Source organism: Staurois parvus, unplaced genomic scaffold (genome assembly GCF_062004578.1).
Source record: "Staurois parvus isolate SC_StPar_1 unplaced genomic scaffold, SC_StPar_1.0 ptg000854l, whole genome shotgun sequence".
Taxonomy (NCBI): Eukaryota; Metazoa; Chordata; class Amphibia; order Anura; family Ranidae; genus Staurois; species Staurois parvus.
The window spans coordinates 328,536-343,826 of record NW_028318650.1 but is presented as its reverse complement, the minus strand read 5'-3'; the positions used below and the strand labels follow the sequence as shown (position 1 = coordinate 343,826).

At 43.4% G+C, this 15,291-nt stretch overlaps 1 protein-coding gene across 1 annotated transcript in view; it reads left to right on the top strand.

Moving 5' to 3' along the window:
• The window catches only part of LOC149443513 (uncharacterized), a 246,550-nt gene that overhangs the window by 111,560 nt on the left and 119,699 nt on the right, over positions 1 to 15,291 (top strand). Inside the window, exon 10 of the mRNA XM_089655603.1 lies at positions 3,028 to 3,129. Coding sequence (XP_089511729.1) covers positions 3,028 to 3,129 — 102 coding nt within the window. The remainder of the gene's footprint in view (positions 1 to 3,027; positions 3,130 to 15,291) is intronic.

Here is a 15,291-nt window from a genome sequence, read left to right as displayed (position 1 = left end):
TGAGTGGTTTACTTTGTCACTTTTTACTTTGCCTATTAAAACTTACTACACTATGGAAGGCTTTCTTGTCTTTTTATGAGTTGCATAAGAGAGGAGGAGGATTAAGGAGTCTGCCAGAGGAATACACCACTGAGGTGGTAACTGCTTTGAGGCCCTGTGTGGGTCGAGGAAGGGAGGTGAGCAGGCATTGCTGCCATTTGAAGGAGAGTACTTGCACTTAGAAGTGGAGATCACGTGTGTGTTCCAGCTTAAAGCACAGTCACATGCATGGAATATTTTTTCACCTTTGATATTGTCTTTTTCACTTATGGCATATATTAGTTATGTTTGATTTAGACACCATTGTATGTGGCCAATTATTCTGTTTTCATGTATATATACTTTTGTTTAGTATATCTGATTTATGCACTACATATTTAGGTTCTTAATGTGTGATATTTAGCTATTATAGTCATTTCGGTTGACATTATTTTTTCTATCCACTAGAGGGAGTTCACATATTTTTAATATATATAGTGGTCACTTTGATTTACTATTATACTTTATGGAGACACATGATTGTATTCATGAGATACAAGCGCTTCACTAATTTTATGTTTATTTCTTGCACTTATTGGTATTAGTTAAAGTGACAGCAGCTGTATTGTGTTAGTTATTCCCATGAGCGCAGGAGGATCCCATACCATTTAACATTACAAGCATCATACCCCAAACAGCTCTCTACAAGTATTTGGAAGTAGCTGCTTCCCATGTATTCAAAGGTAAGTCATGTTCTATCTGTAAAACTCCAGCCACACCTGTGCTTGGACCCCATAGTTTACCAGTGGCAGCTTACCCAATTTGTTAACAACAAATTCAAACAGCACATATCAAATAAAGTGCAGCACTCAAAATACATGTAAATAACAACATTAAGTGTTCCATAAGTCCCAATAAAAACTCCAAAGATTTGTGAAGACCTCTGATGTGCCCAGAAAGCAAACCTCTGTTATCTTTCCACACCACCTGCCATTGATGAGCACACAAAGCCTCTTGCAAGAATGTATTGACCCTCTATAAATCGAGTGGTCAAATGGTGCTTGTTAAATTCCAGCTTAAGGGCATCCCAGGTTCCACAGCCTTCCTCAGACCTCATCTGCTTTTACAGGTTCAACTGGGCCACAGGAAAAAGTGGCCCAGCTGAACCTGTAAGAGTGGATGAGAGGATTGGGGTCGAAAGGAGAAGAGGCCACAGAAGTTTGCTTTCTGAGTACATCAGAGGTGTTAATAATCTTTGGACTTTTTATTGGGACTTTTGAAACATTTACTGTTGTTATTTATATTTATTTTTAGCACTGCACTTTATTTGATACAAGTCATGTTCTATACTTCTACACCACTACAAATATAAATTACACCCAGGGGCTGTGCACACATTGATCACCATTTCCCATAGTGTTCAGGGTAATATATCTTCCCAGAAAGAAACAATTGTAACTTTGAAACTCACAAAGCTGTTCATTCATCAGGACTAAGCACTAATCTAGGTACAGTATTATTATTATTATACAGTATTTATAAAGCGCCAATAGTTCGCTCAGCGCTTTACATTACAAAGGGGGACAGAACATGTGACAGAACAATACCAATACAATGCAGAACATGAGGGGATCGAGGGCCCTGCTCTTTGGAGCTTACAATCTAGGAGGGGGGGGATGGTGGACAGGAGGAGATAGCTGTGGGGGATGGAGTGGTAGGAAGAGTGGAGTAGGTCGGCAAGTTAGCAGGGGGTGGGGTAGGCTTCCCTGAAGAGATGGGTTTTCAGGGTGCGCCTAAAGGAGAGGAGGGTAGGTGATAATCTGATGGGTTGGGGCAGGGAGTTCCAGAGGATGGGTGACACCCTGGAGAAGTCCTGGAGGCGGGCATGGGAGGAGGAGACCAGGGAACTAGAGAGAAGGAGGTCTTGTGAGGAGCGGAGTGTGCGTGCTGGGCGGTACTTGGATATTAGGTCAGTGATGTAGTTCGGGGCAGTATGGTGGACGGCTTTGTACATCAGTGTTAGGATTTTGAATTTGATCCGTTGCGCAATCGGAAGCCAGTGGAGGGATTGGCAGAGGGGGGTGGCGGAAACGGAGCGGTTGGAAAGGTGAATGAGTCTGGCAGCCGTATACAGTATACACTAAGAGAAATGAGCAGCCATATCACACTCTGCTGAGTACATGGGATCTACTGACAGGACATCCTGAGCTCAGATATACCTCTACTTGGAGCACATTGACTTTATAGAACACTCTATCAGGGATATGATAAACACATTCCAGATACATTCTTAATATATAAAATGCCTTGCCATGGACATGATGGTCACAGGGTTTATTTTGCCCAGAACATCTGGAACAAAGCAGAAAACTCTACTACAAATAATGTGTACATAGGAAGAATACTGCCAAACACATGCCGGTCACAAGACGCACAATGCCAGGGATGTGATGAACAAAATTAGAACTGTACCAAGGATATAATGAATGCATCAGCATGCCATTTACCATGGAAATGATAAAACACAAGGAGCAGTCTGTAACACTTCTGATAAAACACACGGGGCATACTTATAGGAACATACAGTATGTAGCTTTTCTTAATACAGGACAAATCTCCCCTGCATTGTTCATAAATTAGCTCCAATTTTGTGAAAACTCTTGTAATACGGATTTTTGTAAATTCAAATATTATTAAAGGATCTGTCTTTCCAAATGAATTAAAGAGTTATAGATAGAAGCTTCCATTCTTATCTCCTCCCTCCCACAGTGTCAGGAACTAGCACTTCCCGCCATTGGACATATAAGAAGAGTCTGGCTTATTGGTCAGTAATGTTGGAGAAATGGGAGGAGCTTCGGCACCTTTTGACAATGTTCCCTTTGGGCAAATGTCCCTCCACTCTTATTTTAGGAACAGCTCTAAAATGTAGGATTTTCTCAGCCAGATAGAGAGAACTGATGTGATGTTCTTTAGTTCAATCACAACATCCTTCTTTTCTGTTCCCTGCAGAACAACCACAAGTCACTTCATCACAAGGCAACTTTACAAGCAACATATCTCCTACAGCTCCCAGCAAGCAACCTGCGGTGTCTCCTTCCTATGCATTTAAAGGTAAGTCATGTTCTACACTCCATAACTACACATCACATCCGGGGGCTGTGCACATATTGATCTTCACTTTCTATAGTGCTCAGGACAATATATATTCCAGTAAAAGAAAGAATTGTAACTTTGAACCTCACAAATCTGTTCACTCCTCATGACTAAGCTCCACTTGTAGGTACACATTAAGAGAGATTAGCAGCCTACCAAAGACATGATGAGCACAAATATCACACTCTGTCTAGTACTTGGGATCTACTGACAGGACGCCCTGAGATCAGATATCCCGTTACCTAACACACATGAACTCTACAGAACACTATGAAAGAACTAGACCAGGGGTGGGCAAACTGCAGCTCTCCAGCTGTTGTGGAACTACATTTCCCATGAAACATTGCAAAACTGACAGTTACAGCTATGACTTGAAGAGGTATGATGGAACTTGTAGTCCTGCAACAGCTGGAGAGCCGCAGGTTGCCTACCCCTGAACTAGACAAAGACATGAAGGCCACAGGGTTTTTTTCTGCCTAGAACATCTGGAACAAAGCTGAACACTACTATGAATTATGTGTACATAAGAGAATTCTGCAAACATGTGCTGGACACAAGATGCAGTGTGCCAGAAATGTGATGAACAAAATTATATCTGCACCAAGGATATGATGCATACATTGGCATAAGATTGCCATGGACATGATAAAACACATGGAGCGGTCTGCAACATTCCTGATAAAACACACAGGGGACTCTTCTAAGAACACGTGGAGTACTCTGAGCCATGGATATGCAAAGCAAAATAAATAACTTAGCAAAGTCCTACTAACCTTATTGAGTTCATGTTGATCACAACAACTCTTTGCCAGGAACAAGTTGAATGGAAGAAGTTGCTGGGGAATCCTGGGCACATGGAAAAGTCTGCAAAGTACAAGTTGAGAACACTGATCTCTCTTCCAGGGACATTCTTGGCACACTAAGCATAGTTTTAGGGACTTGCCGAGTACACTGAGCACCCTATCAGTAAAATGTTCAGCACCCCATTCTACTAGAGTGCATGGAGGGGGCAAGTCCAGTCTGCGCTCTTTATAAGTGGCATACATGTACAGTCTCTCTTCACGTTCCATTACTTGGGCTGCATACTCTTTCTTCCTGCAGGTCAGGGTTCCGTGAGTGTGCTTTCTCAGGCCCTCTACTGTCCTTAGGATCCTCCCAAGGCCACTCAGACTGGGAAGATTCAGCCTCACTCCGCTGGAAGACCCAGCGGTTCTAAAGCTAAAACTATTTATATGGCTCAACGGCCACTTGCTGGGCACACCTACCAAGGGATTGACCAAAGCACAATAATTGTTCAGGCTGCTCATTTGACTTTCCAGCATGCTATGTTCTAGAAATGTCTAGAATGCAGTGGGAAACAATCAAAGCTAAAGCCTGTGATATCCAGAACAGCCTAAAGCACTCAATAGCTGCTCTAATGTTTACAAAATAGCCAAAAAGAACAACATTTTTCTAGTTCAATTAATTGAGATAATCACTGGGATAAAAATAGGATTGAACCCAGAGGTGTGTCTACTACATAGTACAGATTTACCAGTAAATAGATATAAGGACTCTGGTGTATGGCATTACCTGAATGCGGCAAAGGGTCTGATTCCTAGGTTTTGGCATAGACCAGAGACGCCGAGGGAGGAGGATTGGGTAGAGAGAACAAATCAGATATGTAAGATGGAGAAATTATATTATACGCAAGAAGACAAGATGGGGCTATTTTATAAGAAGTGGAGAAAATGGGAAGATTTTGTAGCGAGATCTACGAAGTAGTAATGAGAAAGAGGAGGAAGAATATGTATATACTATTTAGGAAAAGAGTTAATAGAAATATGCAGAGTGGGAGGGTTTATTAATGGGAAATGTGGGTACCCTGAGGCGGGTGGTGGGGTTTTAGATAGGGGCCTGGGAGGTAAAGGGAATAAATCATAGGAAGAAAAGTAATTAAGGGTTTGGAAAATGATTTTTTGTATATGAAAATAATGAAGAAATGTGTATATTACATGGAAAATAAATAAATATTTAAATTAAAAAAAAAAAAAAAAAAAAAAAAAAGAACAACATTTTTCAAACATCCTAGAAATCTATCTAGGAGGGTCAACTAAAGCTAAAATCTAAAATGGGATATTCACAAACAAATGCACTCGTATTGCTATGTTCTGTGCATCATATAAAAGTAAAACTATCTTCTCAGCACCCGGTGGAGTCAAGTTAGCATATTTGATAGCACCGCCAGGTGATGAGAATGCTGTTTGTTTTTGAATGTCCCATTTTAGATTTGATAATTGTTTTAAAACGTATGTAGAGCACTATTGGTTTTATTCCTTTTGCATGAGTACATGTCACATGGGGAGGAGGTTAAACTAAAGCTCCAGTCCATGTGTTGATGCCTGTGATTGTTACTGGGAGCCAGGAGCCAGTTGGAGTATAGCCCTATAGGGGCAAAAGTGTGTTTGACCTTGATTATTGATTAAGGTCCAATCCAGGAGGTGAGCACATATGGTTCACTGGGTGATGCATGTGACATGTGGGTGATCCGTTGAAGAGAAAGACTGTGATATCTAGAATTCACTGGTGGTTGGCCACACACACATATTCAAGGACTTTTGTTTCATCATTTGGGACTTTATTTAAGAGACACTGTTTTAGTTGCACGGCATCATTATTTGTGTCATATTGTAGAGGGGTGGAGTGAAAATGCCTAACAGTGCTGGGCAATAACTAAGAATTCGCAGATTTGTGAACACGTTTATTTGCTTGTGATTTATGTATATTAGGTTTATATGGCACAGATAGTTTATTATTATTTATTTATTTCAGGTACTTGTATAGCGCCATCAAATTACACAGCGCTTTACATATCTATTGTACATTCACATCAGTCCCCGCCCCCGAGGAGCGTACAATCTAAGGTCCCTAACTCACATTCATACATACACATACTAGGGCCAATTTATACAGGAGCCAATTCACCTACCAGCATGTCTTTGGAGTGACCTGACTGCCTGCACAGAGTCCTGACCTCAACCCCATAGAACACCTTTGGGATGAATTGGAGCGGAGACTGTGAGCCAGGCCTCCTCCCCCGACATCAGTGCCTGACCTGACAAATGTGCTTCTGGAAGAATGGTCCAACCTTCCCGTAGACACCCTGCTAAACCTTGCCATTAAAGTTTGTGTGTGTAAAGGCAGGCATCCCAATACTTTTGTCAATATACTGTGTACACACACACACGCGCGACTGCAATAAATAACGTCAAAAATATTTTATGTGTGGCTGCACCCCTTCATGACCACATAACACATATATATGGCATCTAGGAAGTGGACTTTATTCATATAAGCTCCTAGGTTTGTGCTGGAAGCTTGTGCTCCCAGCCTCTGACCTTGTGCCTAAAGTGCACGCGCATGAGCTCCCAGCCCTGAGACCAAGCTGTTACTGGCAGCTCCGGGTCACATACTAATGGTCACTGTGATAGCCTGTGACTTGCTATCACAGTGATCACTCACTCTGCAGCCCATCCCTGTGTTGTTTCTCCTTTTTGAAGAGGATAAGATTTATTGTATGTTTTCCTTCTTGCTAGAGAAGTCTGTTAAAAAAAAATTCTGTTGAAAAAATAAATAAAATGAATAAATAAAAAGATTAACTAGATCAGAGCTTGATCGAGTTTAGTGAGTGTTCGTTTCAGTGATAGTGGCTGCGTGTTTGAGGTAAAATACAGTTTTATTACCATACACTAGTGATGCAAAATTGGGTTTGGGCGTTAAAGTGTTACTAAACTCACAACAGTAAGATCAGTCTATACGCAGTAAAGCATGCTTGTTATACTCACTATGGAACCTAAGGAGTTAATCCTCAGCATTGTGTAAAAAGGATCTTTGATCCTGTCTTCTCTGATCCTCCCCTACTTCTACTGTCCCCTTCTCTAAGGAAGGGATGGAAGGAAGGGAGGAAATGAGGGGTGGATAGAAGGAAGGGTTTGTGAAAGGAATGGAGGAAAGGTGGGTGGGTAGAAGGAAGGAATGGAGGGATGGGTGGAAGGAAGGAAGGGGTGGATGGAAGGAAGGGATGAGTGGAAGGATGGAAGGAAGGAAGGGTGGGTGGAAGTGGTGGCTGGAAGGAAGGAAGGGTTGGGTGGATGGAAGGAAGGGGTGGGTGGAAGAAAGGGGTGGAGGGAAGAAAAGGAGGAGTGGGTGGGCAGAAGGAAGGAAGGGAGGGGTGGGTAGAAGAGAAGGAAGGAAATGAGGAAGGAAAGGGGGGTGTGTGGAATGAAGGAAGAGGTGGGTGGAAGGAAAGAAGGGGTGGATGGAGGAAAGGATGGGAGGGGTGGGTGGAAGGAAGGAAGGGAGGGGTGGGTGGGTGGAAGGAAGGGTGGGAGGGGTGGGTGGAAGGAAGGGAAGGGTGGGTGGGTGTAAGGAAGGAAGGGAGAGGTGGATGGAAGGAAGGGTGGGTGTAAGGAAGGGAGGGATGGGTGGGTGGAAGGAAGGAACAAAGAGAGGGGTGGGTGGAAGGAAGGAAGTGTGGGTGGAAAAAAGGAAGAAGTGGATGGAGGAAAGGAAGGGAGGGGTGGATGGGTGGAAGGAAGGAAGGGGTAGATGGATGGAAGAAAGGAAGGAAAGGGGGGTGGGTGGAATGAAGGAGGAGGTGGATGGAAGGAAGTAAGGGTGGATGGAAGGAAGGGAGGGGTGGATGGAAGGAAGGGAGGGGTGGGTGGAAGGAAGGGAGGGGTGGATGGAAGGAAGGAAGGGAGAGGTGGATGGAAGGAAGGAAGGGTGGGTGTAAGGAAGGGAGGAATGGGTGGAAGGAAGGAAGAGAGGGGTGGGTGGAAGGAAGTGTGGGTGGAAGGACGGAAGAAGTGGATGGAGGAAAGGAAGGGAGGGGTGGGTGGAAGGGAGGAAGGGTGGGTGGAAGGAAAGAAGGAAGGAAAGGGGGGTGGGTGGAAGGAAGGGGGGGTGAAAGGAAGGATGGGAGGGGTGGGTGCAAGGAGGGAAGGAAGGAAGGAAAAGGTGGGTGAAAGGAAGGGAGGGGTGGGTGGAAGGATGGAAGGAAGGGAGGGGTGGGTGGAAGGAAGGAAGGGTGGGTTGAAGGATGGAGGGGTGGGTGGAAAGAAGGGAGGGGTGGATGGATGGAAGGGAGGGGTGGAAGGAAGGAAGGGAGGGGTGGGTGGAAGGAAGGTAGGTTGGACTAACGTGACTCATTCAGATGCATCAGAGCTGTTGGCTGCTCTGTGTTCAGTATCCCACCCACACCTTCTCTGAAGCTGCACAGACTGCAGTGTGGGTACAGGGGGAGGCAGAGCAGATCCAGCCTCTCCCCCAACTTCTCCTATTGGTGTGGAGGATGGAGGGAGGGGCTTGGCACTGAGGAAGGGCAGAAAGAAAACAGAACAATCAGGTATGTTCTGTGCAGCAGTGGGGGCAGTGACAAGCATCGATCTCCTGTATGGCTTTCAATGAAGCAGCTGGAAGCTGGTTCTCCTCCTCTCCCTCCTGCAGCTTCCAGCTGCTTCATTGAAAGCCATACAGGAGATCGCTGCTTGTCTTTGCCCCTACCGCCACCCCTCCTACACACCCCTAGTCCCGGCACTGCTTGCCGCCCCCACCTTATTTCCACTCACGGGCAAGTGGAAATTTTGAAGGCTGCAGGGATGGTTGGCAACTGTCCTCTGGCGGGGTTCAGACCCCCCTGACCACTCCCCCCTTATCTACGCCCCTGGGGGCATGAATATGCAAAGTAAATTAAGTAATTTAAGTTCTAACCACATCAAGCTCATGTTGATCACAACACTTTGCCAGGAACAAGTTGAGTACAAGAAGTTCTCTGGTGGGGAATACTGGACACACTGAAAAATCTGCAAAGTAGAGAACACTGAACTCTCTTCCAGGGACATTCTAAGCACCCTGCCAGGGAAATGTTCAGCACAATAACTACTCTACTAAAGGAATGTTTAGTACACCGAGTCCTCTCTCAGAGATATGTTAAATATAGTGAGCACAGCGCAGCTATACATCAAAACTGTGTGCATTGAGTAGATATACACAGAGAATAAAGAGTGTTTTCAGGGGCATGGTAATGACAAAAGACACTTTGCAAGGTACAGGTTGATCATGCTGAGTACTCTTCTAGGTACATGCAGAGCACTGTGAGCACATTGCCATAGTTTTGCTTAATTGCTAAGTTCACCTTTTAAAAAATAAGATAATAATAAAAACTGTCAATCACCGGGTCTCTGCCGGTAATTACTCGCCGATACCCGGTGATCGAGGCGCATTACCAGCAGAGGGAGAGAACTGTAAGTAAATAATACAGTTCTCTCCCGTCAGCTCCTGCACACTGCTACGCATGGCTTTGCATAGTAGAGCCATGCAAAGCAGTGTGCTTACAGTGAAGCACAAACATAGCACACATTGTAACACAGCACACAATTAACCCTTTGATTGCCCCAGATGTTAACCCCTTCATGCACAGTGCCATTAGTACAGTGTCAGTGCTTTTTATTAGCAATGATCACTGTATTGGTGTCACTGGGGAAGTCTGTGACACCAAGTCAGTCCCCCTCCCCCCCAGTGTCAGAATGCCTGGCGCAGTCCCGCTATAAGTCGCTGATCGTCACCATTACTAGTTAAAAAAAAAATGCTGTGTGTATATATACGGCCATTTGTTGGGCAGCACAGTGACTGCATGGTTAGCACTTCCGCCTGGCAGTACTCGAGTCGTCGGTTCGAATCCCAACCACGGCACCACCTGCCTGGAGTTTGCATGTTCTCCCTGTGCCTGCGCGGGTTTCCTCTGGGTACTCTGGGCTCAAGCTTATCCTCACCGAAATCTAAGCTGTTCAGAGCTAGAGAGGATTTAGATGATACCTGACTGTGATTAGTTGATTTTATCTTTTTTTTTCCCTCCTTTACAGTCCTTGCTACTCTTTTCAGTCCATGGTTATTTCCGGACAGAGAGGGCATTGAGGGCTCGTATATCGGGGGAAGTCTTTAATGTGGCTAACCACCATGTTCTCGCTTCCTTTGCTGTGTGTTTGTTTTAGCTCCTTGTATTTATGTCTGTTATAGTTTGGCTAATTGATGACTGTGTTCTTAATTATTTTACTCTGATTAATGTTCCTCACTGATGGCTCTCAGGGTTCACATGGCCTAATAGTTATGTGTCCATTGGCACCTTATTTGAATATGTTGCACTTTGTATGAGGTATATTTCTAATGACTGTTAATGATCTTTTGGATCCAATCTGAAATCTATGATATTGTCCCTGCAGTTACCGGAATCCTGCATTTAATACATGTGTTCTGGGCTCTGAGTTAAGACCTCCCTATACGTATTTGTCATTTGTTTATAATCATCTTTGCCGCTCTTAGGGTAATCTTTACCATAGGAATTATCTTTCATTATTGAAAGACGGTTCTGCATGTTCAATAGCCCCTCCCATTAGCCCCACAATTTGGCAGAGTGCCGCTTTGAGTTTAATATCATAACCTCTAGTATCCCTGCCTACTTCTGCTGATACTTATTTAACCTTACGATACGGTACTTTTCCCTATACCATTAACCACTTGTTTATTTTGGTTTGCAGTATCACAAAGGTTAGCATTACACAAAATTTTCCTTACACACGTTGTTCTGAACAGATCCGCTCACACATTCTTTGTGGTTTCTTCTTGTATTCTTTTCTTATTTCACCAGCATGGCTTACTCAAATTTAGAGAAAAAACCCATGATCATTTCCCATAATGTCAAGGGTTTAAGTGTTCCTGAGAAGCAATTGTTACGCGAGCTTGATAAAGTCAAGCCTTCCATAGTGTTTCTGCAGGAAACACATTTTAAAACTGGACAGATTCCAAAATTGTCGAGCAAATATTTTATGAAAGCGTACCATTCCACTAATGCTTTAGTCAAGACTAAGGGGGTTACCATATTGATCAGTAGGGAGGCACAAGTCATGATTACAGAACAATCAATTGAGGGTAGATAAGTCTTCTTGAAAGGCTCATGGGTGGGTACACCGATCACTTTGGCCAATGTCTTTTTCCCCAACTTGGCTCACATCTTCTTCAGTCAGCACATGGTGGATGAGCTCAAAGGGTTTGCAGTTGGCTGTTTGATTCTAGGGGGAGATTGTAATATTCCACTTAACCCTGCTTTTGACACTGGGACTGTGGGGAAATATGCGCTAGGGCTATTGATTCAGGTATACCATTTCTGTATTCATTATGCTTGCATTGTGACAAGAGTTAGAGTGATGCTTTAAATAGATGAAATTATTATGTCTTAAGTAAATGTTATAAGAAATGCCAGCATTATTTTCGAGCTTATATGGAAAATTTTAAATGGTATATGTATGTCACAAGTACAACCACAAAGTAACACAAAGTTACAGGGTGGACACCTAGACTGCAGGTGTCTGCAAAACATCGTACAAAACAGAGATAGATGTTCAGATAAGAGATCTGGGAACACAGCCAAAAATGTCAGGATGTACTGACTGAGGTTTAACATTTTAACAGTTTAAGAAAAGGTGCACCTTGTCTAGTATCTGGGTAGAAGTTAAAGGTACGCTTTACTATTGGATAATTTGGGTTTGTCTTACTATTGGATAATTTGGGTTTGTCTTACTATTGGATAATTTGAGTTTGTCTTACTATTGGATAATTTGGGTTTGTGGTTTTTGCCTTTATAAGCTGTAATGTACGTAATAAACTTTGCAATCTTCCTGTATCCTACTTGAGTGTTGGTTATGTTGATTGCCCGATCGCGATCGAGCCCGTGCCACACCCAGACGCTGCGCAGCACAAAGAAAATATAAGAAATAAGAATATAAGGATTCCAGGAAAGGGGGAATTCCTAACAGCGACAACTTGTATCGCATATAAAAATCTCAAAAATGTTAAGCTACTTCTGAGATCTTTACTACTGATTGACACTTGCTATTCCCCACCACACAACCAATATGACAGGATTGATTACCTTTATTACACAAAGAAACTTCCCTTTGTTGACTGACGCTAAGATTGGGATACAGTCTTTCTCAGACCATGCCCCAATATCCCTTAGTCTGACTCTCTCGGGTAAGACAGCTAAGACGTATAACTGGAGACTTAACCCAGCTTTGTTGACTGATATAGAAATTTTGACCGATATCACCAATACCATTAAGCAATATTTTGATATCAACAGGGTTATGGAAACTTCTCCTATTAGCATGTGGGAGGCACACAAATGTGTTGTTCACAGAGTTTCTATTAAGTGGGGTGCCCGACGGAAACGGGAGCAGTCCAGGAGAATTGCGGAAATTTCCGCAAACATAGCGAAACTTGAATCCCAGCATAAACTATCCCTTGCTAATTCTATGGCGGCTGAGCTTCAGAAGGCGCGGTTGAAACTACAGGCCATCCTAGACACCAACTATAAGTGTTCCTTATTTTTCAAAAAGCGAGTCTACTATGAGGGAGCAAACAAAATTGGCGTTTCTTGGCCAGGCCTTTGCGAGAGGCTAAACTAAATGAAAATATACATGGAGTCAGGAACTAGAAAGAAACCTTGGAACATGATAGTAAAGTGATTGCCTCATTGTTTCATCAATATTACACCACCCTGTATAACTTGCCCCCCATTCACACCCCCAAAGAACTTAAGGGAGAGAAATTTGACTTAATGATTTTCTTAGGAAAAGTATATTGCCTTCCCTAAAACGTTCAGACGTCAAACTGCTAGAATGCCCTATTGGGGAGATAGAAAGTTTAAAACCGGGAAAAACCCAGGCCCAGACGGATTGACATCTCAATATTATAAGACTTTTAGCTCCCTACTCTCTACGCTTTTACTTCAGACATTCAACTCTTTGAGCATGCCACAGCCTATACCTCCTTTTTCTCTTGCACATATCACTGTCATCCCCAGAACGGACAAAGACCCTGCTGAATGTACAAGTTACAGACCTATTTCCCTACTTAACACTGATATAAAATTGCTTATGAAAATACTGGTCAATCGGCTTAGACCTTATTTATCTGATATCATTAGACCAGAACAAGTTGGTTTTATGCCGGGTAGGGAAGCTCGTGATAATATTGTTAAGGCCCTTAACCTAATCCATAGGGCGAGTGCTAAGGGCTTCAAGGGTCTTCTCCTCTCTACCGATGCGGAGAAGGCATTCGATCGCGTGTCTTGGGACTTTGTTTGCTACGTGTGCTCATATTGGGCTGGAACCTAACATGTTGAATTGGATCACTGCTTTGTATCAGAATCCAACGGCTAATATTAACCCCTTTACGCCGGATCGTCCCGGCGTGAAGAGGAGTTCCTGCGCCGCTAGGTGGGTGGGTCGGGGCGTGGCTTGGTGTCATGTGGCCTCCATGACGTCACGTTACGGCCGGTCACATGATCAAGAAAGGTCCCACGCAGGGCGCACGCTCTCAGCACATATGTTTTTTGCTACATGAATGCAAATGTGCGGCCGCTCGGCATCTAGGCCCAGATGCCGGGAGGCCGCACATTTGCGTGCAGCCAGTGTGAAGGGGTTAAGGTTAATGGCACGCTCTCTGAAACAATAACTATAACTATTAAGAATGGAACGAGACAGGGTTGTCCTCTATCTCCCCTTCTGTTCGTTCTCAGTCTTTAACCTTTCATATGGCTGGTTCAGCAAAATGAGGTGATTCATGGATTCCAAGTCAACAAAGAGACTTTCAAAACTGCTACATACGCGGATGACCTGTTATTTTTCATATCTCAACCTCAAATTTCTGTACCTAACCTTCTGCGCTTATTCAACCATTATCTTTTTCTCTCAAACTTGAAACGAAACTACACTAATTCAGAGGCATTGAATCTAACAGTAAACTCCTCCCTCGCCCTCATTAAGCAAAACTGCTATTTCAGGTGGGTCCATACAGTCCTTAAATATCTGGGCATTCGGCTTACTCCATATCTAGATGACTTGTACACACAAAACTTTACTTACTATGCAATATTCAGAAAGATCTCAAAATTTGGCACGCAAAAACTCTCTTGGTTTGGTCAGGCAGCCATCATTAAAATGAATATTCTTTGTCACGATATGGGTCCCTGCCAGTCCCAGGTATTACTTTCTTGTTCCTAATCCCTCCTGGCCATAGGAAGAGCTTCCTCCAATTAGTATTCACTCCTGTGTGCCAAAGGCCCCCAGCTGTAATTAACTCGCCCCTCCACAAAAGGTCCCAAATTTAGGAAGAGCTTCCTCCAATCAGTATTCACTCCTGTGTGCCAAAGGCCCCTAGCTGTAATTAACTCACCCCTCCACAAAAGGTCCCAAATTCAATTAGTGTATACATCCCTAATTAGTACCTTACTTTTGTATTAATGTATTTCCCCTCCCCCTAATTATCCTGCCCAACCAGTCCTTTCTGTGTACAGCTACAAATTAAATTACTGTAGTTCCATTCTCTTCATTGTCACCTGCTAATGACCCCCTCTGCCTCTCGTCCTGCTCAGGGGGGCTCATTGAAATCGTACAAGCAATCCTTGGTTCGGCACCTTTTGAATGCGGCTAAGTCCTTAATCCCCATGGCATTGGAAGACCACTCATACCCCTTTGATTCAAGATTGGATAAGAGAGGTCAATGTCATTCAGGAATTAGAAAGGACATTGATTATGACTGATGACATGGTTGCCAGATTTCACAAATTATGGTCCAGTTGTTATGTTTTCACCTTCTCAGAAACATATAAAGGGCTGATGGGCGAGTAGCATCTCTCTTTTTTGGTGTGCGTACCAAGTGGATACTTGGTACTTCTTGCGGAGTTGGCTCTGTTTTTACGACTGCTGTCCTTTTTCTTTCTCTACTAAATTTTCATTCTTCTGTGCATGAACTTTCTCATGTCAGATTTGACGTTTGTACCTGCAACTTGTAAACAGTTCAATATGTAAATGCCTCATGTAGACCACTGATCGGACTGTACTACTGAGTTTTCTCAGAAACCAACATTTGTTACTATGTACTACATGACTTCATAACATGCAAAGCTTTCTTGTGGCTCAATGATGTTTATATTTTCTGCTTTTTATGGATAAACGTCAATTGTTTTAAGCATATTGAGCACTCTGAGCAGATATACACAGAGAATAAAGAGTGTTTTCAGGG